The sequence below is a fragment of the Scomber scombrus genome, chromosome 17 (genome assembly GCF_963691925.1).
Source record: "Scomber scombrus chromosome 17, fScoSco1.1, whole genome shotgun sequence".
Classification (NCBI taxonomy): Eukaryota; Metazoa; Chordata; class Actinopteri; order Scombriformes; family Scombridae; genus Scomber; species Scomber scombrus.
In genome coordinates this window covers 2,434,799-2,461,114 of record NC_084986.1, presented here as the reverse complement: position 1 = coordinate 2,461,114, position 26,316 = coordinate 2,434,799, and the positions used below count along the sequence as shown (strand labels likewise).

Genomic DNA, 26,316 nt, shown 5'->3' with positions numbered 1-26,316 from the left:
ATAACCAGCAGCTCTAACTGTCAGTGTGCAGCAGCAGCAGCTCGAGGATCAATGGTTCATTCCTCCATCAGGCTCCGTTTAGTTTGGCGTCATTTTATAAACAGTCGAATGGGAGAAATGTCCTCCAAAGCGCAGATGCCAACCCCAGAAACAGCGCTGCCTGGCCGGACTGACAGCATCAAAGTGTCCGGTGAGTGTGCACCACCATGAGCTTCTGCAGAAAGTCATATAACCAAAACAAAGCAGCTGCAGACCCTAAAATAAAACTGTTACTCGCTTTTTTTAGTGTTGTGGTTCTACCTGGTTAACATTCAGTCGTTGCTGCTTCATAGTATAGTTATAATATGTGTTTTAAAGCTTTTATTTAGTTAGAATTCACTTTAATTGTAGCGGTTAGCTTCTTCTGCTGCTTCTGCGCATGCGCTGTATTCTGTTTATAAAACGGTGTTGCAATCTGCGCATGCGCCAGTCACTGTGTTTACCACATGTGCAGCTATGAGCTAGTTTGCAGTAAAATACACATGAAACTGCCCAATACTTTACTATGAAATGTATGCACATACTTAACCTGATCATACTCTACCTCCCACACACACACACACACACACACACACACACACACACAGACACACACACACACACACACACACACACACACACACACACACACACACACACACACACACACACAGCAGAATAAGACAAGATATTACTTTATTAGTCCCACAATGGATTAAATTTGCATTGTTACAGCAGCAAGTGGACAGTAAAATAGAATATAAGAGCAGCAATAACAAAAGAATAATAAATAATAAGTACAAAAAACAATAAGAACAATAACACTACATACTCATAAAAAGTGTTTATATTAAATGTTGAAGCACAGATGTGTTTAGAAAGCATCAATAGTCGATCTGACTGATCAATAAATGTGATTCAACCTTGATTCATGTGTCAGAGAGCAGAGAGAGTGTATTTTTTAGCTTTTACACCACTAAACATCTCCTATCACACAATATCATGTCCTATTTTACCTCAGACATGAAAATATAACATAGCAATAATGATGGAAATGTCTCTTTTTGGTAGTTTTGGGTTTCTTTAGTCACTCCATCTCTAAGTTGCTACGGTAACTAGATGGCAGCTGTCACTCAAACTAACTGTAGGTGGATTTTAGTAATTTTCACGTCTCTTTTTGGTAGTTTTTAGGTTTCTTTAGTCAATTTAAGTCTCTTATTAGTCATTTTTATGTCTCTTTTTGGTAGTTTTGAGTTTTTTTAGTCACTCCATCTCATAGTTACCATGGTAACCAGATGGCAGCTGTCACTCAAACTAACTGTAGGTTGTTCATAGTCTTTTTTTTATCTCTTTTTGGTAGTTTTTAGGTGTCTTTAGTCATTTTAAGTCTCTTATTAGTCATTTTTTCATCTCTTTTTGGTGCTTAAATGTTATTTTTTATGTAAAGGTAAAATGAGCAGAACTTTATGGAACTGTAGGGTTTATTGTATAACCATTAGAGCCATCAGTCTTCATGCTAAGTTAAGGACATCACCTGCTATTAAATAACTTATAATCTCTTCTTTAATAGGACGGGACGACTTCTTTATGTCACTTTAAACATAAAAACTAAGAATCTAACAAAGAATAAAGTAACAAATGACATTATTTAAGATTGGAAATTTTGTTGAGCCTGAATATATTAAATAAATTCACAGCTTTGTCTGCTTCTAGCTCCTCGTCTTCAACAGGAAAGGCTTGTTATGCTTAGATAAACATAAATAAACTAACTTAATACTTTCATTATGAGATTAGACTGACAAAGAAACTCTGAGTGCTCTGAGTCGACTCTCTGACAGATGATTAGACTCCTTCCTTCTTTCCTTCCTTCCTTTCTTCCTCCCCTCCTCCCTCCCTCCTTCTCTCTTTCTTTCCTCCCCCCTACTGTCCTCCCTTCCTTCTTTCCTCTGTCCTTCTTTCCTTCCTTCCTCCCTTCCTCTTTCACTTTTCTACCTCCCTCCCTCCTTCCTTCTTTCCTCCCTCCCTCCTACCTTCCTTCCTTCCTTCTTTCCTTTCCTCCTTACCTTTCTCCCTCCTTTCCATCCTCCCTCCTTCCTTCTTTCCTCCCTCCCCCCTATCTTCCTTCCTTCCTTCTTTCCTTTCCTTTCCTTTCCTTTCCTTTCCTTTCCTTTCCTTTCCTTTCCTTTCCTTTCCTCCCTTCCTTCCTCCCTCCTTTCCTTCCATCTTCCTCTGTTCCATCCTCCTCTGTTCCATCCTTCCTTCTTCCTTCCTCCCTCCCTTCCTTCCTTGACTCGAGGACAACAGGAGGGTTAAACAGACCGACGGCAGCACTCAGTTGGCAGTCGGGGCATTTGGCTCCAACCTGCCCCCTCTTCACTACGAGTGAGGGTGCTGGGTCTTGGCTCAGGATGAATAGATCTGCACTGGCACCGGACAAAAGAGCCGACACACACACACACACACACACACACACACACACACACACACACACACACACACACACACACACACACACACACACACACACGCTGCCCTTTAACATTGTAAAGTGAAAGATGACAAAAAAATAAGTGTTTTTGTGCTGTAGATGTTGAAGTTAAAGAGAGAGAGAGAGAGAGAGAGAGAGAGAGAGGTGGGAAGAAGTGCAAGTGATTCGATGAGTCTTTTAGATATAGTTTGGATTTATTTGCCCCAAAGTGTGTGGATTGGACCGCCGATTGAGGATGTGGGAGTGGAAGGAGTTGGGGAGGGGGGGCTGCAGCAAAAAGGACGATCGAGATGGATGGATGGATGGATGGGTGGATGGATGGATGGAAGGGTTCAGACGGCTTGGCAGACCAGACAGGCTGGAGCATCGCCAAAAAGCTCCTCGGGAACGCTGCCACGACCGAGAGAGAGAAATGAAGAAAGAAGCGAGCGAAGGGGGCGCATGGAGGAAAAAGGAAAAAGCCATGCCTGCAGTGAGTGGAGAGGAGACTTGGCAAGGCTTCCCCTTCCTTTGTCTGTCTGGCTCGGGGGCTGCAGCGCCAGAGGAAATCAAGAAATGTCCAGGCATGGTTGGTGGAGGAGGAGGTGCTGGACGGGGGGACGAGCTCTGCTTCTGCTTCGGCTCAGAAAAGACAAGAGAAGGAAAAAGTAGTTTGTAACGACCCGAAAAACTCTGCTTGTGAAAGAGCTGCTGGACGCCCCAAAAAACAAAATGTGTCTTTTTATTTAAACGATATCGTGGGTTTGAGCCTCTGGACCAGCCGGGCTTCTGGGACAAAGAACAGCAGGACAACACCAACTGCTTCCAACGCCGCTTAAAGTCTGTGATTATAACGGTAATAAAGTGCTGAGCGTTGTGTTTTGGGAGAGGTGAACGATGTTTCTGACGGGACAAAGATGGATATCTGACTTGGAGGAGTCTTCTAGTAGCATGAGGAAGGCCTGCGACTCTGCACCAAGCAAGAGGTTTGTGACTCAATGTTTGTTCCCCCTAGATAGTTCATTGTTAATAATCTTTGGGACAGTAGTTGGATCTCAATAGAAGTGAGAAGTGTTGAGTCACAGAGAGAAGAAGTGTCTGTTTCATTCATCTGAAGACTTGGTGGTGTTGTGAGCTGACCTGCAGGACGTGAAGGAGGCCGAACGAGGCCAGAAGACTCAAAACAAAGGACCAAAGTATCAGTTTCTATGCTTTTACTCTTTTGAAAGTTGACTTGGTTGATGGTGAGTTGGAGCCTTTTGGATTTTAGATTCATAACTACACTAACAGGATCATAACTTAGAAACTGTAGTTGGGAAAACAGTCTTAGCTTAAGGTGGATTTAGTGGCTGTTCTGGAGCTTTTAATCGAATCCCACTGTCTTCCTCTGCAGATAGATTTAACCATGTTGTCATTGAATCATAGATGTTTGAATTTACATTAAAGTTGACTAAAAGTTGAGATTGAAAGTTCATGCTTGATCTTGATCTTGGACACTGCAGTTGATCACCGGGTCAGTTTAGTAGCTGTTCTGGAGCTTTCAATCATAAATCATAAGTCATAGTTTAAAGGATCTTAATAATATAACTTTAAACTTTTAGTAAATTAAATTAGGGAAAATTGATGAATAGGTATAAGTCACTGAGGAAGGAGGGCAGGAGTTTCATGAGGTAGCCCTGAGAGAAGAAACCATACAGCTGTTTTATATTTTAATTAACTAACTAATAGCTAATAGATCTGAACTATCTAAATAAACTTAAATTCTAACATAACTTAAATGTGATTTCTGAATAGCTCTCTGCTTTAAACTTTTTCATAAGTCTCTGGATTTGACACATAACTTGTTATTATCATTCACGGCTTAATCTGCAACTATTTTTCCTCAATGAATCGATTGATCATTTATCTATAAAATGTCAGGAAATGGTGAAAAATGTCCCTCACAGGTTCCCAGAGTCCAAGCTGACGGTCAAAAACCCAAATATCTTTACTTTACTATCAGATGTGACACAGAAAAGCATCAAATCTTCTACATTTGAGAAGCTGGTCTCTTTAAAATGTGTCATTTTTGCTTTAAAAAGTGTCTGAAATGATGAATTGCTTATCAGAATAGTTGACTAATAGATTAACCCTTTATGTTTTACTCCAACCTGTATCTCTCTCCATTTCTCTCACACATGGACAGATGAAAACATTGACAGATAAGGAAGTAGGTCATCCTCATCACAGTTGAATGCAGATGTGTTCAGACATCCAGCAGCTGGTGTGATGACTTGTTGTTGTTGTGAATCCGTTTTATTGCAGCTTGTTGTTGTGGAACGAGTGATGAGTGATTGTGACACAGGAAATGTCTTCAGACTCACTGTTGAAGGCAGAAGTTTCAGCTTCTCTTCAACATATTTGTTTAACCCTCCTGTTTTCCTCCCTACCTCCTTTCCTCCCTCCTTTCCTTCCTTCTTTCCTTCCTTCTTTCCTTCCTTCTTCCTCCCTTCCTTCCTTGACTCGAGGACAACAGGAGGGTTAAAAATGCCGGGTTTGATTCTTGTGTGGGACGGCTCATGACTTTTCCAGTGACTCTTCTGACCAATCAGTGGCCGGCAGTCGGATGACGTCACATTAAGTATCGGCTCGGCTCGCTTGGACCCTCACCAGAGCAGATACTAAAAAAGTACCAGGTACCAGGTACTATCCCTGATGTAGTACCAGGTACCAGGTACTATCCCTGATGTAGTACCAGGTACCAGGTACTATCCCTGATGTAGTACCAGGTACCAGGTACTATCCCTGATGTAGTACCAGGTACCAGGTTCTATCCCTGATGTAGTACCAGGTACCAGGTACTATCCCTGATGTAGTACCAGGTACCAGGTACTATCCCTGATGTAGTACCAGGTACCAGGTTCTATCCCTGATGTAGTACCAGGTACCAGGTACTATCCCTGATGTAGTACCAGGTACCAGGTTCTATCCCTGATGTAGTACCAGGTACCAGGTACTATCCCTGATGTAGTACCAGGTACCAGGTACTATCCCTGATGTAGTACCAGGTACCAGGTTCTATCCCTGATGTAGTACCAGGTACCAGGTACTATCCCTGATGTAGTACCAGGTACCAGGTACTATCCCTGATGTAGTACCAGGTACCAGGTTCTATCCCTGATGTAGTACCAGGTACCAGGTTCTATCCCTGATGGAGTACCAGGTACCAGGTACTATCCCTGATGTAGTACCAGGTACCAGGTACTATCCCTGATGGAGCCGAGTAGAGCTAGAACTGTGTAGTGGGAAAGCTCCATATTGCTCTTGAATGGCTTAATAGTGACAAGCCTGAAACTAGAAGAGTGGATGTTGTTGTAACAGCAAGATTAATGCCCGTGTCTTAATGAGGAGATGTTGAACAGTCACATGATGATGTAATATCAGTGCTTCTACATGTAGTTTATCAGATTCACAGATCAGGTGAATCCAGGTGAAGCCGCTGTTGTAAACATCCTCTCATACATGTTTAATGACCCTGCAAGCCTTATCAGGTTCAGGCTGACGCTCATCCATCCATCCACACATCCTTTTTTTGCTCTCAGCCGTTGCCGTGACAACGCAGAGGATGCAGGATTCCAGCAAATGTCTGATAACCTGGATGACAGGTGTGTTTAACCTTCCTGTCATCGTCCTCCCGGGTCAAATTGACCTCGTCTGTTTTGACTGTTCCTTCCTCCCTCTCTCCTTCTCTCTTTCTTTCCTTCCTCTCTCTTTCCTCCCTCCGTCCTTCTCTCTTTCTTTCCTTCCTCTCTCTTTCCTGCCTCCCTCCTTCTCTCTTTCCTCCCTCCCTCCTTCTCTCTTTCTTTCCTTCCTCTCGCTTTCCTCCCTCCCTCCTTCTCTCTTTCTTTCCTTCCTCCCTCCCTCCTTCTTTCCTTCCTTCGCTCCTTCCTTCCTCCCTCCCTCTTTATTTCCTTCCTTCCTTCCTTTCTTCCCTCCCTCCTTCTCTCTTTCCTCCCTTCCTTCTTTCCTTTCTCCACCCCCCTTTCTTCCTTCCTTGTATCCTTCCTTCCTCCCTCCTTTCCTTCCTTTCCTCCCTCCGTCCTTCTCTCTTTCCTCCCTTCCTTCTTTCCTTCCTCCATCCCCCTTTCTTCCTTCCTTGTATCCTTCCTTCCTTCCTCCCTCCTTCCTTCTTCCTCCCTTCCTTCCTTCTTCCTCCCTTCCTTCCTTCCTTCTTCCTTCCGTCCTTCCATCCTCCCTCCCTCCTTTCCTTCCTTCTTCCTCCCTTCCTTCCTTGACTCGAGGACAACAGGAGGGTTAAGAGAGAGAAGGAGAGAGAGACATGACAGACGAGGGAGACGTGATGACAGACGTTAAGAGAGAGAGAGAGAAGGGTAGAGATTAATAGATGGAGGTAAAGAGAAGGACTGAGAGGTTAACTGTGTTGTCACTCAGGTGGTTCAGCGGTGATGTAACAATCAAGAAGCAGAAGAAACAAGATAAAACACGGTGTTCAATTAGTATTATACAGGTCAGGAGGTGTTTGAGTCTCACTGTCTAGACTCTAGACGGCATAAAGGACACAACATGACACACAGGTGTAAAGAATAGAAGATAATAGACAAGAAGGACGAGGAGGTGAAGATGAACCTTTTTATTTAACCCTCCTGTCGTCTTCCCGGGTCAGATTGACCCCGTCTCTCTTTTGACTGTTCCTTCTTTCCTTCCTTCCTCCCTCTTTCTTTAATTTTTCCTTCGTTCTTCCCGTCCTTCCCTCTTTCTTTGCTCCCTCCTCGTTCCATACTTCTTTCCTCACTTCTTTCCTTCCTTCCTTCCTTCCTTCCTTCCTTCCTTCCTTCCTTCCTTCCTTCCTTCCTTCCTTCCTTCCTTCCTCCTCTACTTCCTTCCTTCCTTTTTTCCTCCCTCCTTACTCCCTTCCTCCCTTCCTCCCGCCTGTCCTTCCTTCCTCCCTTCTTTCTTCCTCCCTTCCTTCTTTCCTTCCTTCCTTCCTTCCTTTTTCCCTTCCTCCCTTCCTCCTCTACTTCCTTCCTTCCTCTTTTCCTCCCTCCTTACTCCCTTCTTCCCTTCCTCCCGTCCTTCCTTCCTTCCTCCCTTCCTTCCTTCCTTCCTTCCTTCCTTCTTTACTTCCTTCCTTCCTTCCTCCCTTCCTCCTCTACTTACTTCCTTCCTCTTTTCCTCCCTCCTTCCTCCCTTCCTTCCTCCCGTCCTTCTTCCTCCCTTCCTTCTTTCCTTCCTTCCTTCCTTCCTTCTTCCTCTATTTACTTCCTTCCTCTTTTCCTCCCTCCTTACTCCCTTCCTCCCTTCCTTCCTCCTGTCCTTCCTTCCTTCCTTCCCTTCCTTCTCTCCTTACTTTTTTCCTCTTTTCCTCCCTCCCTCCTGCCTTCCTTCCTTCTTTCCTTCCTTCCTTCCTTCCTTCTTCCCTTCCTCCCTTCCTCCTCTATTTACTTCCTTCCTCTTTTCCTCCCTCCTTACTCCCTTCCTCCCTTCCTTCTCTCCATACTTCTTTTCCCCTTTTCCTCCCTTCCTCCTTTCCTTCCTTCCTCCCTTCCCTCCCTTCCTTCTCTCCTTACTTCTTTCCTCTTTTCCTCCCTCCCTCATTCTTCTTGAAACATTAGTTCATAGTAAGTTAAACTCAGAAGTCTTGAGTTACTTTACGTTGTTATCAGAGGACAGTCGTCACCTCCGCTGCAGCCTTTAGGTTGTTTTATGAGGCTCTAGTTAAATAAATCTCTCTCACTCACTCTCCCTCTTTCTGTCTTGGTGCATTTTGGAGGAGTTTAACATTATAAAAAACTTGATATAAAAACTGTCAGTCCTGATTAATATTCTGTTTTTTTGATTAAGTTGTTTGAGCTCCCTCCTTTCCTTCTTCCCGTCTTTCTTTCCTTTCCTCTTCCCTCCCTTCTTCCCTCCTTTCCTTCCTTCCCTCCTTACTTTCCTTCCTTCTTCCTTCCTCCCTTCCTTCCTACCTCCTTTCCTTCTTTCCCTCCTTCCTTTCCTTCCTTCTTCCTTCCCCCCTTCCTTCTTTACTTCCTTCCCTCCTTCCTTTCCTTCCTTCTTCCTTCCCTCCTTCCTTCCCTTCCTGATTTAATTTGTTTGATTGTTTTTTTTTGGAAGTGTTTCTTAAAAGAGGCTCAATTGTGTTTAAAAGCGTTAGGGATTGATATGTGCAGTTGAACTTTAACTGTCTTGGGTTAGGGTCTAAGATTGTTGGACTATAAGTTATTGGAATAAAGATTTCTGTATTTTATATATTCATGGCATTTTTAAGATGATTCTATAATTGATCGTTAATTTTCCTGATGATCGATCAGGTGAATGTATTCAAATGCCAATCCCTATAGTTTCTATAGTTAGAGGTAACTGGTAACCAAGCAGAACCACGGTTGGCATGGTTACCATATGATTCAGAAAGGTAGTTAAGGATAAAGCTGGTGATTTTCCTTATTGTCACTCAAACCAACAATGAAGTGATCTACTAATAAGTATCATGTGTGTGTGTCCACAGTCTGGTCATGTCTTATAATCCACAGCGATGCATCAGGTGACATCATTATGAAGAGTTTGGTCACGTTAGTTTGTTTAGAAATGACTCTAAAGACTAATAACAGTGACACATTTTCAGTTTTTGCAGAGTAGTTCTTTGTGTGTGTGTGTGTGTGTGTGTGTAGTAGTTGACTGTGTCATTTATCTGCTATAGAAACACACGAGTGATATAAACACTGCAACTCTGAAGGCTGATAACAACGGCTTCAGATCAAAACTTACAAATAAATATCATTTTGAGTAGATTTCAAATATCAAAGTAACCCAGCCTTCTGTGTGATCAGCTGACTCACTGCACTGCAGACTTTAACCACTGTGTAAACACTTCAGCCTTTCATCACTATACACAAGTAATGCTGTAATTGCTGGCACACACACACACACACACACACACACACACACACACACACACACACACACACACACACACACATATATAATGACGCTATAGTTTACAGAGGAAGAGTTAATGTGTTCGCTGTAAGAAGAAGAAGAAGAGCACTTTGCTAATATCACAAATGTATTGATGTTATTAAAGCCCGCATATGTATATATATATATATATATATATCTTTACCACCATGCATTATAACTTTATGCTTGATCCTGTGTGATAAAAGCCAAATATCTCACAGTATGTGTTAGTGTTAAAAAGCCATTACTTTACAATATAACATTTATATACATTTTATATTCTTTCCTTTCCTCCCTTCCTTCCTTCCTTCCTTCCTTCCTTCCTTCCTTCCTTCCTTCCTTCCTTCCTTCTTCCTTCCTCCTTTCCTTCTTTCCCTCCTTCCTTTCCTTCCTTCTTCCTTCCTCCCTTCCTTCTTTCCTTCCTTCCCTCCTTCCTTTCCTTTCCTTCCTTCTCCCTTCCTCCCTTCCTTCCTTCCTTCCTTCCCTCCTTCCTTTCCTTCCTTCCTCCTTCCTTTCCTTCCTTCCTCCCTTCCTTCTTTCCTTTCCTCCCTTCCTTTCTCCCTCCTTTCCTTCTTTCCCTCCTTCCTTTCCTTCCTTCTTCCTTCCTCCCTCCTTACCTTCCTTCCTTCCCCCTTCCTTTCCTTCCTTCCTTCCTTCCCTCCTTCCTTTCTCCCTCCTTTCCTTCCTTCTTCCTAATATAAATGCACCGAGCTATTTTACAGAATCCATGTCTGAAAGGGTCGAATCAGTCGGCCATCTTTTCAGTGCATTAAGTATTATTTCCTGCTCCTCCTCCTCCTCCTCCTCCTCCTCCTCCTCCTCCATCACACACAGTCTCACTACTAATGGCCCTGAGTTATCGACCTGCAGGGAACATACACATACACACACACACACACACACACACACACACACACACACACACACACACACACACACACACACACACACACACACACACACACACCCTGTAGTGCTCTTATTAACCTCTTACCGCCACTCTAAGTATACACATAGCTGTCAATCAAGAAGAATAGATGAAGAAAAAAGGAGGACAAAGATGGTAAATGTGACAGATGCTCCACTCGGTGCTTATTAAGACATTTTCTACATATAAGAACATTTGAATCCTCTCATTAGCATCATCTTATACTACTCTTATACTTATACTACGGAAAGATGGAAAGAAGGAAGGAAGGGAGGGAGGAAGAGAAGGAAGGAAAGAAGTAAAGATGGAAAGATGGAAGGAAGGAAGGAAAGAAGGAAGGGAGGGGGGAAAGATGGAAGGAAGGGAGGGAGGGAGGAAAGATGGAAGGAAAGAAGCTTGGAAGGGAGGAAGGAAGGAAAGATGGAAAGAAGGAACAAAGGAAGGAAAGATGGAAGGAAAGAAGGGAGGAAAGAAGGAAGGAAGGAAGAGAGGAATGAAGGAAAGATGGAAGGAAGGAAGGAAAGATGGAAGGAAGGAAGGGAGTAAGGAAGGAAGGAAAGAAGGAAGAGAATGAAGGAAAGAAGGAAAGATGGAAAGAAGGAAGGAAGCTTGGAAGGGAGGAAGGAAGAGAAGGAAAGATGAAAGGAAGGAAGGAAGGAAGGAAAGAAGGGAGGAAGCTTGGAAGGGAGGAAGGAAGGAAAGATGGAAGGAAGAGAAGAAAGGAAGGAAAGAAAGATGAAAGGAAGGAATGAAGTTTTCAGTTAAAAATAGGAACTGAACAACTTTGTTTCCTGAAGTTTCCTGGACTAACTTCTTCATTTGGTTTCTAATAGCTGCAGACAGAGTTGAGTTTTTACCCTTTCAGTTCCTTTTAATTAATTAAACTACTTAATTTGGTTTTTCGGTCCGTCAACAGAAGGTCAGTCCAACCTGCAGAAATGTGAAATTTGTCTTCAAGCGAGCCCAAAACTCAGCGTTCATAGACAATAACGTCTCCAGTGATAAATGAACACAATGAATACTGATCAGGTTCAGTGGAGCTAAAGCCAGAATACACTGTTCTGTCTTTGGGAAGTTTTTATTGAGGATTTATGAACATGCAAATGAGAGAGTTACATAAGCGGACTATTAGTGTTGTTCATGAGTTAAGACAAGTGTTGCAGTTAAGCCTCAGTAGAATGTAATGTATAGTTTAACCTTCCTGTTGTCTTCCCGGGTCAAATTGACCCTCGTCTGTTTTGACTGTTCCTTCGTTCCTCCCTTCCTTCCTTCCTTCCTTCTGTCCTTCCTCCCTCCCTCCTTCTCTCTTTCTTTCCTTCCTCTCTCTTTCCTCCCTTCCTTCCTTCCTTCCTTCCTTCTGTCCTTCCTCCCTCCCTCCTTCTCTCTTTCTTTCCTTCCTCTCTCTTTCCTCCCTTCCTTCCTTCCTTCTGTCCTTCCTCCCTCCCTCCTTCTCTCTTTCTTTCCTTCCTCTCTCTTTCCTCCCTTCCTTCCTTCCTTCCTTCCTTCTGTCCTTCCTCCCTCCCTCCTTCTCTCTTTCTTTCCTTCCTCTCTCTTTCCTCCCTTCCTTCCTTCCTTCTGTCCTTCCTCCCTCCCTCCTTCTCTCTTTCTTTCCTTCCTCTCTCTTTCCTCCCTTCCTTCCTTCCTTCTGTCCTTCCTCCCTCCCTCCTTCTCTCTTTCTTTCCTTCCTCTCTCTTTCCTCCCTTCCTTCTGTCCTTCTCTCCTTCCTCCCTCCCCCTTTCTTCCTTCCTTCTGTCCTTCTTTCCTACCCTCCTTCCTTCCTTCCTTTCCTTCCTCCCTCCCTCCTTGTCTCTTTCTTTCCTCCCCCCTACCTTCCTACCTTCTTCTTTCCTCTGTCCTTCTTTCCTCCCTTCCTCCCTTCCTCTTTTCCTTCCTCCCTCCCTCCCTCCTTCCTTCTTTCCTCCCTCCCTCCTCCCTTCCTTCCTTCCTTCTTTCCTCCGTCCTTCCTTCCTTTCCTTCCTCCATACCTTCTTTCCTTTCCTCCCTTCCTTCATCCCTCCTTTCCTTCCCTCCTTCTTTCTTCCCTACTTTCCTTCCTTCTTCCTTCCTCCCTCCCTTCCATCCTCCCTTCCTCCCTCCCTTCCATCCTTCCTTCCTCCCTTCCTTCCTTGACCCGGGAGGACAACAGGAGGGTTAACCCCTCTGCAGTGTGTGCAACCTTTGAGGCTTTTAATGTGCACTTAAAGTTAACAACCTACAGTATATTGTACTATTGCACTATGTAGCCACATTCATATTTATTTATTTATCTTTTTAAAATTATACCAACTTCCACATCAATGTTAGCTGATTGTTGTTCTATGTGTGTCCTGTAAGGTTTCCTTGAGTGCTTTGAAAGGCTCCTTTAACCCTTACATACTGTCCAGAGTCTAATGTGACCCAGCTTTACATTTGAAAGACGAAATCACACCTTAAAATCTTTTCTTTTAGCCAGATATTTGATAACTTTTCCTAATGTGACCCAGATTATACAACATTTTTTTTATTCACATTTAATATTATTAATTGAAATCATTATGTTCTCCCGTGTAAATGAGCGTTGGACCAGTATACAGTGTGACTGTGAATGCTTTTTCTGCATCAACAACATTTGTCATTTCCGACTGTTAGTGTCATAAAACCACGACTATAATCGTCCCTTAACTTTAACCCAGTGGTGTTTATTGTTGCCGTGACGACAAAGGTGGAGTAGCTTTAAGGAAGTAGTTTTAGTGCCTAAACCAGACCTTAGGACTAAAGGTTATTACATCATAAAACATCATTATTGTTTAACAGTGATGTGTGTGTGTGTGTGTGTGTGTGTGTGCGTGTGCGTGTGCGTGTGTGTGTGTGTGTGTGTGTGTTCTATTTTTTAACGCCTACTTTACTCCCATCATGCTATATGATACTTGGCATCTCATTCCTTTATATGCATGTAATAAATATCTTAGATGGTAACCTGCATGAGAAATGAAGAAAAGAAAAGTTATACTAGTCGTCTGCTTCCAGTGATCAGTGTGACCCGGACAGACTGGATCAGTTTTAGTGGTTTAAAGTTTTTAAATTCTGCACACAGCTTCCTTTGATATGTGCTGCGAGTTAGAAGACAAACACAGGAGGAAGACAGCAGCCCAACAACGAGGCTAACGCTGATGCTTGTAATGATGGGGGGTAATCAGAGAGAGAGAGAGAGAGAGAGAGAGAGAGAAAGAAAGGGGGGGAGCAGAACTGAAGAAGGATGAAGAAGCCAGGCAATCAGAGAGAGGAGGAGGAGGAGGAGGAGGAGGAAGAGGTGGGGGAGGTTGGGGTTGCTTTGTAGATTTAATTGCAATGCAGTGTGTATGTGCATGTGTGTGTGCAGGCTCTCCAATCTTCCTTCGCCAGACATCAGCTGCAGTGTTTCATTTATCACTGTCATGTCTGGAGCTTCAGGGAGGAGGAAGAGGAGGAAGAGGAAGAAGAGAGGGAGCCCTGGATGTTTAGGCCCGGCTGTAGCTCCTCTCCTGGGCCGAGGCGTCGCTGCGAGGCCGAGCGGGTGATTAGAGAAAAAATGGGCGACAGAGATAGAAAACCACCGATATTGATGATATTAATAATGAAGATTAGTCTGAATAATATTTTTTAAAGCTGCATGATGTTTACTTTTTAATTTTTATTTTTATGGAGCTAACAGCGCGGCTCAAGGGATTATAGTAACAGTCCTGTAGAGGCAAAGTTACTCAGCACATGTAATGAAACCAGGCGGGGAGCTCCGGTCCTCTGAAATGAGGCCAACGCGGAAGTAACTTAAAACTGCATTATATCAAAAGGCCACCAGGGGGCGACCGTTTTGGTGTCAAAAGGACTTCCGTCTCTATACAAGTCAATGGAGAATTCACCAACTTCTCACTTGATTTCTAACCTCAGTAAACGTTTTCAAAATGTGTTTATGGTCTCAATCGCTAGTTTAAAGCCTTCTTCAATGCAGTATGATGTTCATTTGGGACATTTTGGCCTCCCTGATTTTATATGTGACGATAAAGCAGGGTATGCATTAGGGCGTGGCTACGTGGTGATTGACAGGTTGATTGGTTCACAGGTTCAGGAGGGCGCCTCATGCTCCTCCTGATGCCCATATAAGTAGAATCCCTGTTTTTATTTTTCCCAGCATGCACCTGAAATTTTCAAGACAGCGCTGCTCAGATCCGAAACTATTGGCTTCCGAGCAGCAGTCCACAAACCAATGGGTGACGTCACGGATGTTACGTCCATTTCTTATATACAGTCTCTCGTCCTGATTGATCAGCATTAGGAAGCTTCTCCTTAAACTAACTATAGTAGCAGGATTTCACTTCTTTTACTTGTCTTTTACTTGAAATGTCAACTTCTTAAATACATCCAACATGTTCGAGCTGAAATCTGATCCGTCTATGAGAGTGAGAAGCACAAATAACACCTAAAAACAACCTCAGAAACAACCTTAGCAGCAAAGGTTACCAAACAGATGGCCATTTATCAGCATGTGAGACCCGCTGACGTCAGCAAGGTAGAAAAAAACGAAGCCCTGACTTTTGACTTGCAGGCAGCTTTTCTTTCGTACCATCCATCCTTCAGGTTTTGGATGTGTGACTTTGTTTTTAACATAGATATCAAACATCATAACAGGATAAAAATAACAGGAAATCAAAAGAAGTGTGATACGTCCTCTTTAAATAGAAGATCTGAGTACTTCTTCTGTCCCTTTGATCCAGACTGAAACAAACATTTAGATGCTTCACCACAATATTATGCACAGTTTGCTCATTTCTTTACATTCATAAGGTGAAACTTTCGGATAAATCATCATGTCATTTGGGGAAAATTCCCTCAGTATGAATTAACCCTCCTGTTGTCCTCAGGTCAAGGAAGGACAGGAGGAAGGGAGGAGGAAGGAAGGAAGGAAGGAAGGAAGGAAGGAAGGAAGGAAGGGAGGGAGGGAGGAAAGAAGGAAGGAAGGAATGAGGAAGGAAGGGAGGGAGGAAGGAAGGAAGGAAGGAAGGAAGGAAAAGAGTAAGGAGGGAGGGCGGAAGGAAAAGAGGAAGTAAAGGAGTAAGAAGGAAGGAAGGAAAGGAGTAAGGGATTAGGAAGGAAGGAAGGAAAGGGGTAAGGGAGGAAAGACGGAAGGAAGGAATGAGGAAGGAAGGAATGAAGGAAGGAAGGAAGGAAAAGAGTAAGGAGGGAGGGCGGAAGGAAAAGAGGAAGGAAGGAAGGAGAGAAGGAAGGAATGAAGGAATGAAAGGAGTAAGGAAGGAAGGGAGAGAGGGAGGAAGGGAGGAAAGAAAGAGGGGAAGGAGGGGAAGAATGAAGGAAAAATTAAGGAAAGAAGGAACAGTCAAAAGAGATGGGGGCCAATTTGACCTGGGAGGACGACAGGAGGGTTAAAATCCCTTTTGTGACCCCCCCCCCACCCCCCCCCCCCCCTTTCTATCTTCAGCTCCATGTGGGTAACCCTGTTCTTGCTGCAGTGAGAAGAGAAAAAAAAAAAGAGAAAGATTAAATAAAGTCTTTGACGGTGACGCAATAGTCTGACTCAGCATTTTATTAACTATCAGCTCTGAGTGTCTGATGATGTAAAACAGTCTTTCTCTCTTTTATTTAGTTTTATCTTAGTTTATCTTTCACATGCACCACTTACACTTTGTTTACAGTCATTTATCCAACAGCTGATGTTAATGCATGTAAAAAAAAAAAAAAAAGTGCACGTGCTGCTGCCTTTATTTGATCTTTATCTCGTGCGTTTGACCGCTCTCTGTTGTCTCGCTGCAGAAAATTAAAAAGTGATGAAGGACGTGATGAAAGGACGAGGAGATAAAACAGTGCTGAGCTCTGATTGGCCGATTCTGGAGCAGTTCTGCCTGCCTTCACACACACACACACACACACACACACACACACACAGACGAAAACACACACACACACACACACACACACACACACACACACACACACACACACATGTAGGCCTGAGCTGAAATAGAGCAGCACTAATGGAGAGAGTGGTGTGTGTGTGTGTGTGTGTGTGTGTGTGTGTGTGTGTGTGTGTGTGTGTGTGTGTGTGTGTGTGTGTGTGTGTGTGTGTGTGTGTGTGTGTGTGTGTGTGTGTGTGTGTGTGTGTGTGTGTGTGTGTGTGTGCTCCACAGATGTCACCATGGATATAGGCCTTTTCTGTGATCAGGCTTATTATTGTGGCAGGATTTTGGGAGCTGGGGGGCAGTCTAGTTAGTCACACACACACACACACACACACACACACACACACACACACACACACACACACACACACACACACACACACACACACACACACACACACACACACACACACACACACACACTAAAATGAAGTGGCTTGCTGTTTGATGTGAAGTGTCCTGAAGTGCTTTCTAACCTCTCTCTCTGCTCTTTACCGCCATAGAAAAGAAAATTCGTCCCCAGTAAAACGCATCAGGAACTCTATTTAAAACCATCTACAATATATATTTACTTTTATTTAAATAACATAATTTATAATGTCTGAGTTGACCTATCATCTGTAGTTTAGCCCTGTAGCATCTAGCAGGAAACAATGGTTAAAGTACTTTAAAGGGCAAGTTCAGCTTTAAATGGGTCCAACATTAACCTTTATGTAATTACTGAGTTACATCTGCAGTATCTCAGCTTATCCTTCCTGTCGGCCTCCCGGGTCAAATTGACCCCGTCTGTTTTGACTGTTCCTTCTTTCCTTCCTTCCCTCCTTCCTTCCGTCTGTCTTTCCTCCCTCCCTCCTTTTCTTTCTTTCCTTCCACTCTCTTTCCTCCCTTCCTTCTGTCCTTCCTCCATCCCCTTTCTTTCTTCCTACCTTCTTTCCTTCCTTCCTTCCTCCTTCTTTCCTTCCTTCCTCCCTTCCTTCTTTCCTCCCTCCCTCCTTCTCTTTCTTTCCTCCCCCCTACCTTCCTCCCTTCCTTCTTTCCTTTGTTCTTCTTTTCTTCCTTCCTCCCTTCCTCTTTTCCTTTCTCCCTACTTCCTTCCATTTTCCTCGCTCCCTCCTACCTTCCTCCCTCCTTCCCTTCCTTCCTCCCTTTTTTCCTTCCTCCCACCCTTCCTTCCTTCTTCCCCCTTTCTTTCCTTCTTCCTCCCTTCCTTCCTTCTTCCTCCTTTCTTTCCTTCTTCCTCCCTTCCTTCCTTCTTCCTTTCCTTCCTTCTTCTTCCCTTCCTCCCTGCCTTCCTTCCTTCTTCCTCCCTTACTTCCTCCCTTCCTTCCTTCCTTCCTTAATTCGAAGACAACAGGAGGGTAAAACATCTCTCAGACCATTGAGTGTAGTTCTGAAGCAAACCACCATCGAAAAGAGTGAATAGATTTCAGCACTAGCAGCTAAATGTGTTTTCTGCAGCCTGCAGGTCAGTTAACACAGCGGAGGGTGAAGGTTAGCAGGAAATAATTCACATCACATCCAACGACTGCACTTGAATTGTCTTTTATTAATATCTACCTCTCAGGAGAAACTGTGGTTATGGTTGGGGATCATACTCATATTTTGTGGGAAACATTCTGGGAAGACATCAAGGAATAAATGGAGGAAATCTTCAGAGCTCGACCCACTACTGTTCTTATTATCTAAAAGCACCTGAACCCTGGTTTACCATTGATCAGTGATGTATAATGCTAGAACAATGATTATTATTAACTGGATGAAGCCTAACCCTGCTGTGATAGAACATATGACTGCTCTGCTACAGCTAAAAACACCTTTATTTATAAAGAGATGGACTCCTGTTATTCTCTAAAGTTTAGACTTTCATTCCTTATGTGATGTTTGGACCTGTGGTGTCTATCTGGACTCTATGCAGCGTTATATTATAGGACAGATGGAAGGAAAGAAGGAAAAGAAGACAGGAAGGAAAGACGTAAGGAAGGAAGGAAAAGAAGACAGGAAGGAAAGATGGAAGGAAGGAAGGAAAAGAAGACAGGAAGGAAGGAAGGAAGGAAAGTGGGCTGGATTGGACCCCTTGGCGGGCCGGTTCTGGCCCACGGGCCTCATGTTTGACCTCCCAGATCTACATTATAGATTTCTTCAGTACAAAGTGAAGAGCTTGTGATATGAGCAGCAGCTTCTACCTATAACATGAAACTACGATCCAAACACTGAAAACATGATCGTCTCTGCAGCTGTTTATAAACCAACTAACCTCCTAAAACTCTTCATAGAGAAGCAGCATGTCCCCTAGAGCAGCTGTGTGGCTCACTGATGATGTTTTTAATAGTTTTTTGGGCAACAACAGAATAATAAGATATATATGAGGCATAATATAGTTGTTAGTAGATAAACTCATTGTTGGTGTTCACAGGAGATTAGTTAACAATAAGAAACATATAGAGAATCACCAAGAGACTGATCCTTCAACAAGGTCCTCCTTCCTTTCCTTCCTTCCTTTCCTTCCTTCCTCCCCTCCTTCCTTCCCTCCTTCATTTCTCCCACCATTCCTTCCTTCCTTCTTCCTCCCTCCTTTCCTTCCTTCTTCTTTTACTCCCCGCTACCTTCCTCTCTTCCTTCTTTCCTCTGTCATTCCTCCCTCCCTTCCTTCCTCCCTTCCTTCCTTCCCTCCTTCCTTTCTCCCTCCCTCCTTTCCTTCCTTCCTTCTTCCTCCCTCCTTTTCTTTCCTTCTTCCTTCCTCTCTCCCTCCTTTCCTTCCTCCTTCCTTCTTCCTCCCTCCTTTCCTTCCTTCTTCCTTTACTCCCCGCCACCTTCCTCCCTTCCTTCTTTCCTCTGTCCTTCATCCACTCCTTCCTTCCCTCCTCCCTTCCTCCTTCCTTTCCTTCCTTCCTTCTTCCTCCATCCTTTCCTTCCTTCTTCCTTCCTTCCTCCCTCCCTCCTTTCCTTCCTCTCTCCCTCCTTTCCTTCTTCCCTTCCTCCCTCCTTTGGGATGTTGTTTTTAATAGTTTTTTAGGTAACAACAGAATAATAATATATATATGAGGTATAATATAGTTGTTAGTAGATAAACTCATTGTTGGTGTTCACAGGAGATTAGTTAACAATAAGAAACATATAGAGAATCACCAAGAGACTGATCCTTCAAACACATCCTCACAAACTCTGCTTAGGATGCTAATGCTGTAAAAATCCAATATACCCAAAGTCTGGAGTCTCACACACACACACACACACACACACACACACACACACACACACACACACACACACACACACACACACACACACACACACACACACACACACACACACACACACACAGAATATGAATTCAATTAATCAACAATAAGCGTTGTTATCATTCCCGGTGAGATAAAGGCAACCAGGAGAGAACCGGCGTTTCAAAGGAGCGCTGCATGAAATAATTACTCTCTAGAAAGAAATGCCTCTGAAGGTGTGTGTAGTGTGTGTGTGTGTGTGTGTGTGTGTGTGTGTGTGTGTGTGTGTGTGTGTGTGTGTGTGTGTGTGTGTGTGTGAGCGCAGTGATAAATGGGGAATATTAATGATGTTTTGCTCATCTTCTGATTTTCTGCCTCTTTATGTTTTGCAGGTTGGAAATTATTTACCTTCCAGTCTGAGCTTCATACTCTTATGTTTTATTCCCTTTTATACTGTTTTTTATTTTATTTATTATTTATGAGTCGCTGCTGTGTAATGAGAGACCCAACTATAGAAGGAGAGCTTGAAATAGTCCACTGGATCAGTTCCTGAAGTTATTCTTTATTTTACATTCTTGACAAAACTCATTTAATTTAATTTAATTCAAACTGAAACTATAAAACTTTCGTCCCTTTAAATGATTTTAAATGTAGGATACGAGACGTTCTCACTTCTAGTTGGTTTAACCTTTGTGTCGTCCTCCCGGGTCAAATTGACCCGTCTGTTTTGACTGTTCCTTCCTTCCTTTCCTTCTGTCTGTACATCCTCCCTCCTTCTCTTTTTCTTTCCTTCCTCTCTCTTTCCTCCCATCCTTCTTTACTTCCTCCATCCACTTTTCTTCCTTCCTTCCCTTCCTCCGTCCCTCCTTCCTTCCTTCTTTCCTTCCTTCCTACCTTCTTTCCTCCCTCCCTCCTTGTCTCTTTCTTTCCTTCCTTCCTACCTTCTTTCCTCCCTCCCTCCTTGTCTCTTTCTTTACTCCCCCCCTACCTTCCTCCCTTCCTTCTTTCCTTTCTCCCTCCATCCTTCCTTTCATCCTTCCCTTCCTCCCTCCCTCCTTTCCTTCCTCCTTCCTCCCTCCCTCCTTTCCTTCCTTCTTCCTTCCTCCCTCCCTCCTTTCCTTCTTTCTTCCTCCCTTCCATCCTTCCTTCCATCCTTCCTTCCTTCCTCCCTCCCTTCCTTCCTCCCTTCCATCCTTCCTTCCATCCTTTCTTCCTCCCTCCCTTCCTTCCTCCTTTCCTTCCCCCCTCCTTCCTTTCTCCCTCCTTTCCTTCCTTCCTTCTTCCTCCCTCCTTTCCTTCCTTCTTCCTCCCTTCCTCCCTCCTTTTCCTTTCCTTCCTTCTTCCCTTCCTTCTTCCTCCCTTCCATCCTTCCTTCCTCCCTCCCTCCTTTCCTTCCTTCTTCCTCCCTTCCTTCCTTCCTTGACTCAAAGGTTAAACTAAATCAAGTTAATTCATGTTGTTAATCATTTTCCTGATGAAGCGTTTTGATCTAATCTAGTTAAAATGTGCAGATACTCTTCACCTTTCCTCATCCTCACTGCAGCAAACACTTTTCATCATGATTAAAATGATGTTTTTCAGTCGAGAGTCTAATTACAGGTTAAAGTTGGAATGATTTTTAGTGATAAAATATTAAAATATAAAACTATGATCTATTAGCAGCACCTTGATTCTGGTTCAGATACTCTGCTGCTGCCTCCATCATCATCATCATCCTCCTCTCCTATTATCCTCTGTGTGTGTTAGTAATGGCTGCCTTCAGGGACCAGCGGAGGCATGTTCATTACTGGTTACACACAGTGTGTGTGTGTGTGTGTGTGTGTGTGTGTGTGTGTGTGTGTGTGTGTGTGTGTGTGTGTGTGTGTGTGTGTGTGTGTGTGTGTGTGTGTGTGTGTGTGTGTGTGTGTGTGTGTGTGTGTGTGTGTGTGTGTGTGTGTGTGTGTGTGGAGGGCCGCTGATTGGTTGGCAGTATCCATCTGGCTGCTTTTTGTCTATAGGCATGCTGCCCCCAATGAAAAATTATGCCTTCATGCATGAAGAAAGACAGAGTGTGTGTGGTGTGTGTGTGTGTGTGTGTGTGTGTGTGTGTGTGTGTGTGTGTGTGTGTGTGTGTGTGTGTGTGTGTGTGTGTGTGTGTGTGAGTGTGTGTGTGTGTGTGTGTGTGTGTGTCTGTGTGTGTAAAGAAGGGGGAGGATGTGAGGAGGGTGGATCCAGATGTTGGGTTCATTCTCATCCTCTCTTACCTCCATCCCATTTATTTTAATCTGCCTTCCCTCCCCCACAGCATTGTACAGCAAGCCATCTGTAGACACACACACACACACACACACACACACACTCACACACACCGCCCCCAGCATGCTAACGCTAATGCGTGTTAGCTCAGCCAGGTGGCTGGGTGGCCTCAAATGGGTCCTCATGCACCTCTGGCTCTGCGCTGATTGGAGCGAATGCAGCTGCTAGGAAATTATGCAGAGCTGCTCAACACTGTTTAAGTGGGTCAGTGTGTGTGTGTGTGTGTGTGTGTGTGTGTGTGTGTGTGTGTGTGTGTGTGTGTGTGTGTGTGTGTGTGTGTGTGTGTGTGTGTGTGTGTGTGTGTGTGTGTGTGTGTGTGTGTGTGTGTGTGTGGGCCTCTCAGGTGAATTCAGTATATTGTGTTATTCGGTGGTGCTCTCATATTAAAATCTGCTGCTGCTGCTGTTTATATATGGAGGGAAATTCCTCCCTGAACTCTCATTTAGCTTATTTGTGGGTTTATCAGCTGTTTGTAGAGATCTCAGCATGATGTTTCTTTCTTTCTTTAGATAGATGGATAGATAGATAGATAGATAGATAGATAGATGGATGGATGGGTGGGTGGGTGGGTGGGTGGGTGGGTGGGTGGGTGGGTGGGTGGGTGGATGGATGGATGGATGGATGGATGGATGGATGGATGGATGGATGGATGGATGGATGGATGGATGGATGGATGGATGGATGGATGGATGGATGGATGGATAGATAGATAGATAGATATAATTTATTGATCCCAAGCTGGGAAATTACAGTGTAGCAGCAGCATTACACAGACACATAGTGACGATACAGTGACGATATCAACATATAGTATAAGGATATAAAGACAAGTAACAAGGAAGTAACTTAAAACTGCATTCTATCAAAAGGCCACCAGGGGGCGACCGTTTTGGTGTCAAAAGGACTTCCGTCTCTATACAAGTCAATGGAGAATTCACCAACTTCTCACTTGATTTCTAACCTCAGTAAACGTTTTCAAAATGTGTTTATGGTCTCAATCGCTAGTTTAAAGCCTTCTTCAATGCAGTATGATGTTCATTTGGGACATTTTGGCCTCCCTGATTTTATATGTGACGATAAAGCAGGGTATGCATTAGGGGCGTGGCTACGTCGTGATTGACAGGTTGATAGGTTCACAGGTTCAGGAGGGCGCCTCTTGCTCCTCCTGATGCCCATATAAGTAGAATCCCTGTTTTTATTTTTCCCAGCATGCACCTGAAATTTTCAAGATGGCGCTGCTCAGATCCGATACTATTGGCCTCCGAGCAGCAGTCCACAAACCAATGGGTGACGTCATGGATGTTACGTCCATTTTATATACAGTCTATGGTTAAAGCAGCTCAATCTTAATCTTATATTAGTTCACACATGAATCACACTGATGATAACTGGCTTTTAATGCTTTTCTTTCACCCATTCTGTAATGATTATCTTCAAGAGGTAGAATATTCCTTTACAGACATAATAATAATAATATCATTACTTATAAGGCACCTTTTAAAGCTTTGACACACAACACAGAGAGCAGTAACAAGAAACACAATGAGGAGATGATAAATAAAAAATAAATAAAACAAGACCGTAACAATGAGTTTTAATATTCTGCAAGCTTTTACTTCTTTATTTCTCATTTTATTCTGGATCTTATCTGTTATTAATGATCTTTCTCTTTCTCTCTTTTATATTCAGCCAAACACGACGTGAACGGAAACAAGACGGTTCCTCCTTTTCCAGAAGGAACAGAGATGGTGATGTTTGGTGAGTTCACTTAAATACTTAAATACTTAAATACTTAAATACTGTAGGAGGATAAAATATTAATATCTATCATTCTGCTGGGGTTACTTCTCTTTCTTTCTTTCTTTCTTTCTTTCTTTCTTTCTTTCTTTCTTTCTTTCTTTCTTTCTTTCTTTCTTTCTTTCTTTCTTTTTCTTTCTTTCATTCTTTCCTCCTTTTTCTTTCTTTCCTCCTTTTTCTTTCTTTCCTCCTTTTTCTTTCTATCTTTCCTCCTTTTTCTTTCTTATTCCTTTTTCTCTTTCTTTCTTCCATCTTTTTCTTTCTCTCTTTTCTCTCCTCCCTTTTCTTTCTTTCCTTCTTTCCTCCTTTTTCTTTCTTTCTTTTCTTCCCTCCTTTTTTTCTTTCTTCCACCTTTTTCTTTCTTTCCTTCTTTCCTTCTTTCCTCCGTTTTGTTTCTATCTTCCCTCCTTTTTCTTTCTTTCTTTCTTTTTCTCTTTCTTTTTTCCCTCCTTTCTTTCTTTCTTTCTTTCTTTTCTTTCCACCTTCTTCTTTCTTCCTCCTTTTTCTTTCTTTCTTTCTTTCTTCCACCTTTTTCTTTCTTTCTTTCTTTCTTTCTTTCTTTCTTTCTTTCTTTCTTTCTTTCTCTCTCTCTAGGTGGACACATTGTTTCATTATTTTGTGGTTACACCATTTGACATTTCCTCTGGTCTTAAAGGGATGGGCTGTTAAAGACTTTAGTGTGTTGACTGTATTAGTGTCCTCTGGTCTTAAAGGGATGGGCTGTTAAAGACTTTAGTGTGTTGACTGTATTAATGTCGTCTTGTCTTAAAGGGATGGGCTGTATTAATGTCCTCTGATCTTAAAGGGATGGGCTGTTAAAGACTAGTGTGTTGACTGTATTAATGTCGTCTGGTCTTAAAGGGATGGGCTGTATTAATGTCCTCTTCTCTTAAAGGGATGGGCTGTTAAAGACTTTAGTGTGTTGACTGTATTAATGTCCTCGTCTCTTAAAGGGATGGGCTGTTAAAGACTTTAGTGTGTTGACTGTATTAATGTCCTCTGGTCTTAAAGGGACGGGCTGTTAAAGACTTTAGTGTGTTGACTGTATTAATGTCCTCTTCTCTTAAAGGGATGGGCTGTTAAAGACTTTAGTGTGTTGACTGTATTAATGTCCTCTTCTCTTAAAGGGATGGGCTGTTAAATACTAGTGTGTTGACTGTATTAATGTGGTCTGGTCTTAAAGGGATGGTCTGTTAAAGGCTTTAGTGTGTTGACTGTATTAATGTCCTCTTCTCTTAAAGGGATGGGCTGTATTAATGTCCTCTTCTCTTAAAGGGATGGGCTGTTAAAGACTTTAGTGTGTTGACTGTATTAATGTCCTCTTCTCTTAAAGGATGGGCTGTTAAAGACTTTAGTGTGTTGACTGTATTAATGTCCTCTTCTCTTAAAGGGATGGGCTGTTAAATACTAGTATGTTGACTGTATTAATGTGGTCTGGTCTTAAAGGGATGGCCTGTTAAAGGCTTTAGTGTGTTGACTGTATTAATGTCATCTTCTCTTAAAGGGATGGGCTGTATTAATGTCATCTTCTCTTAAAGGGATGGGCTGTTAAAGACTTTAGTGTGTTGACTGTATTAATGTCCTCTTCTCTTAAAGGGATGGGCTGTTAAAGACTTTAGTGTGTTGACTTGTATTAATGTCCTCTGGTCTTAAAGGGATGGGCTGTTAAAGACTTTAGTGTGTTGACTGTATTTATTTCGTCTCCTCTTAAAGGGACGGGCTGTTAAAGACTTTAGTGTGTTGACTGTATTAATGTCCTCTGGTCTTAAAGGGACGGGCTGTTAAAGACTTTAGTGTGTTGACTGTATTAATGTCCTCTTCTCTTAAAGGGATGGGCTGTTAAATACTTTAGTGTGTTGACTGTATTAATGTCCTCTTCTCTTAAAGGGATGGGCTGTCAAAGGCTTTAGTGTGTTGACTGTATTAATGTCGTCTTGTCTTAAAGGGATGGGCTGTATTAATGTCCTCTGATCTTAAAGGGATGGGATGTTAAAGAGTTTAGTGTGTTGACTGTATTAATGTCCTCTTCTCTTAAAGGGATGGGCTGTTAAAGACTTTAGTGTGTTGACTGTATTAATGTGGTCTGGTCTTAAAGGGATGGTCTGTTAAAGGCTTTAGTGTGTTGACTGTATTAATGTCCTCTTCTCTTAAAGGGATGGGCTGTATTAATGTCCTCTTCTCTTAAAGGGATGGGCTGTTAAAGACTTTAGTGTGTTGACTGTATTAATGTCCTCTTCTCTTAAAGGGATGGGCTGTTAAAGGCTTTAGTGTGTTGACTGTATTAATGTCCTCTTCTCTTAAAGGGATGGGCTGTTTCTGGGGAGCAGAGCGGAAGCTTTGGAGACAGAAAGGAGTTTATTCCACCCAGGTGGGCTACACGATTTAAAAGTCAATATACAAAGTGTAATTATGCAAAGGATTATGATGGCCTCTATGGACCATAAAGTTCCACTTTAACACGACAGGATTTTTCTAAAATCCTCTCATAAGGGTATTGTCAGGAAGTGATAGACTGGCTGATCTGGGAGCTTGATTAGGGGTTTAGTCAAGAGATTTCAATCAATAGAGAAGAACACCGAGGCCAAGACCAATTAAATACATGGGCCCATTATATTAGAACTGATTGCATCGGCAGCACACTCAACAAAGAGAACAGTGATCAATAGACAGCCTCTCAAAATGGACAGGCTTAAGATTGTAGATTTTGAG

General features: G+C 42.9%; 1 protein-coding gene across 1 annotated transcript; it reads left to right on the top strand.

Moving 5' to 3' along the window:
* On the top strand, positions 1-25,993 carry msraa (methionine sulfoxide reductase Aa). Its single transcript, XM_062437745.1, has 3 exons — positions 1-190; positions 23,500-23,568; positions 25,911-25,993. Exons 1-3 carry the CDS (start codon positions 52-54, stop codon positions 25,991-25,993), a joined length of 291 nt encoding a protein of 96 aa, XP_062293729.1. The 5' UTR covers positions 1-51.
* Positions 25,994-26,316: the final 323 nt, after the last annotated feature.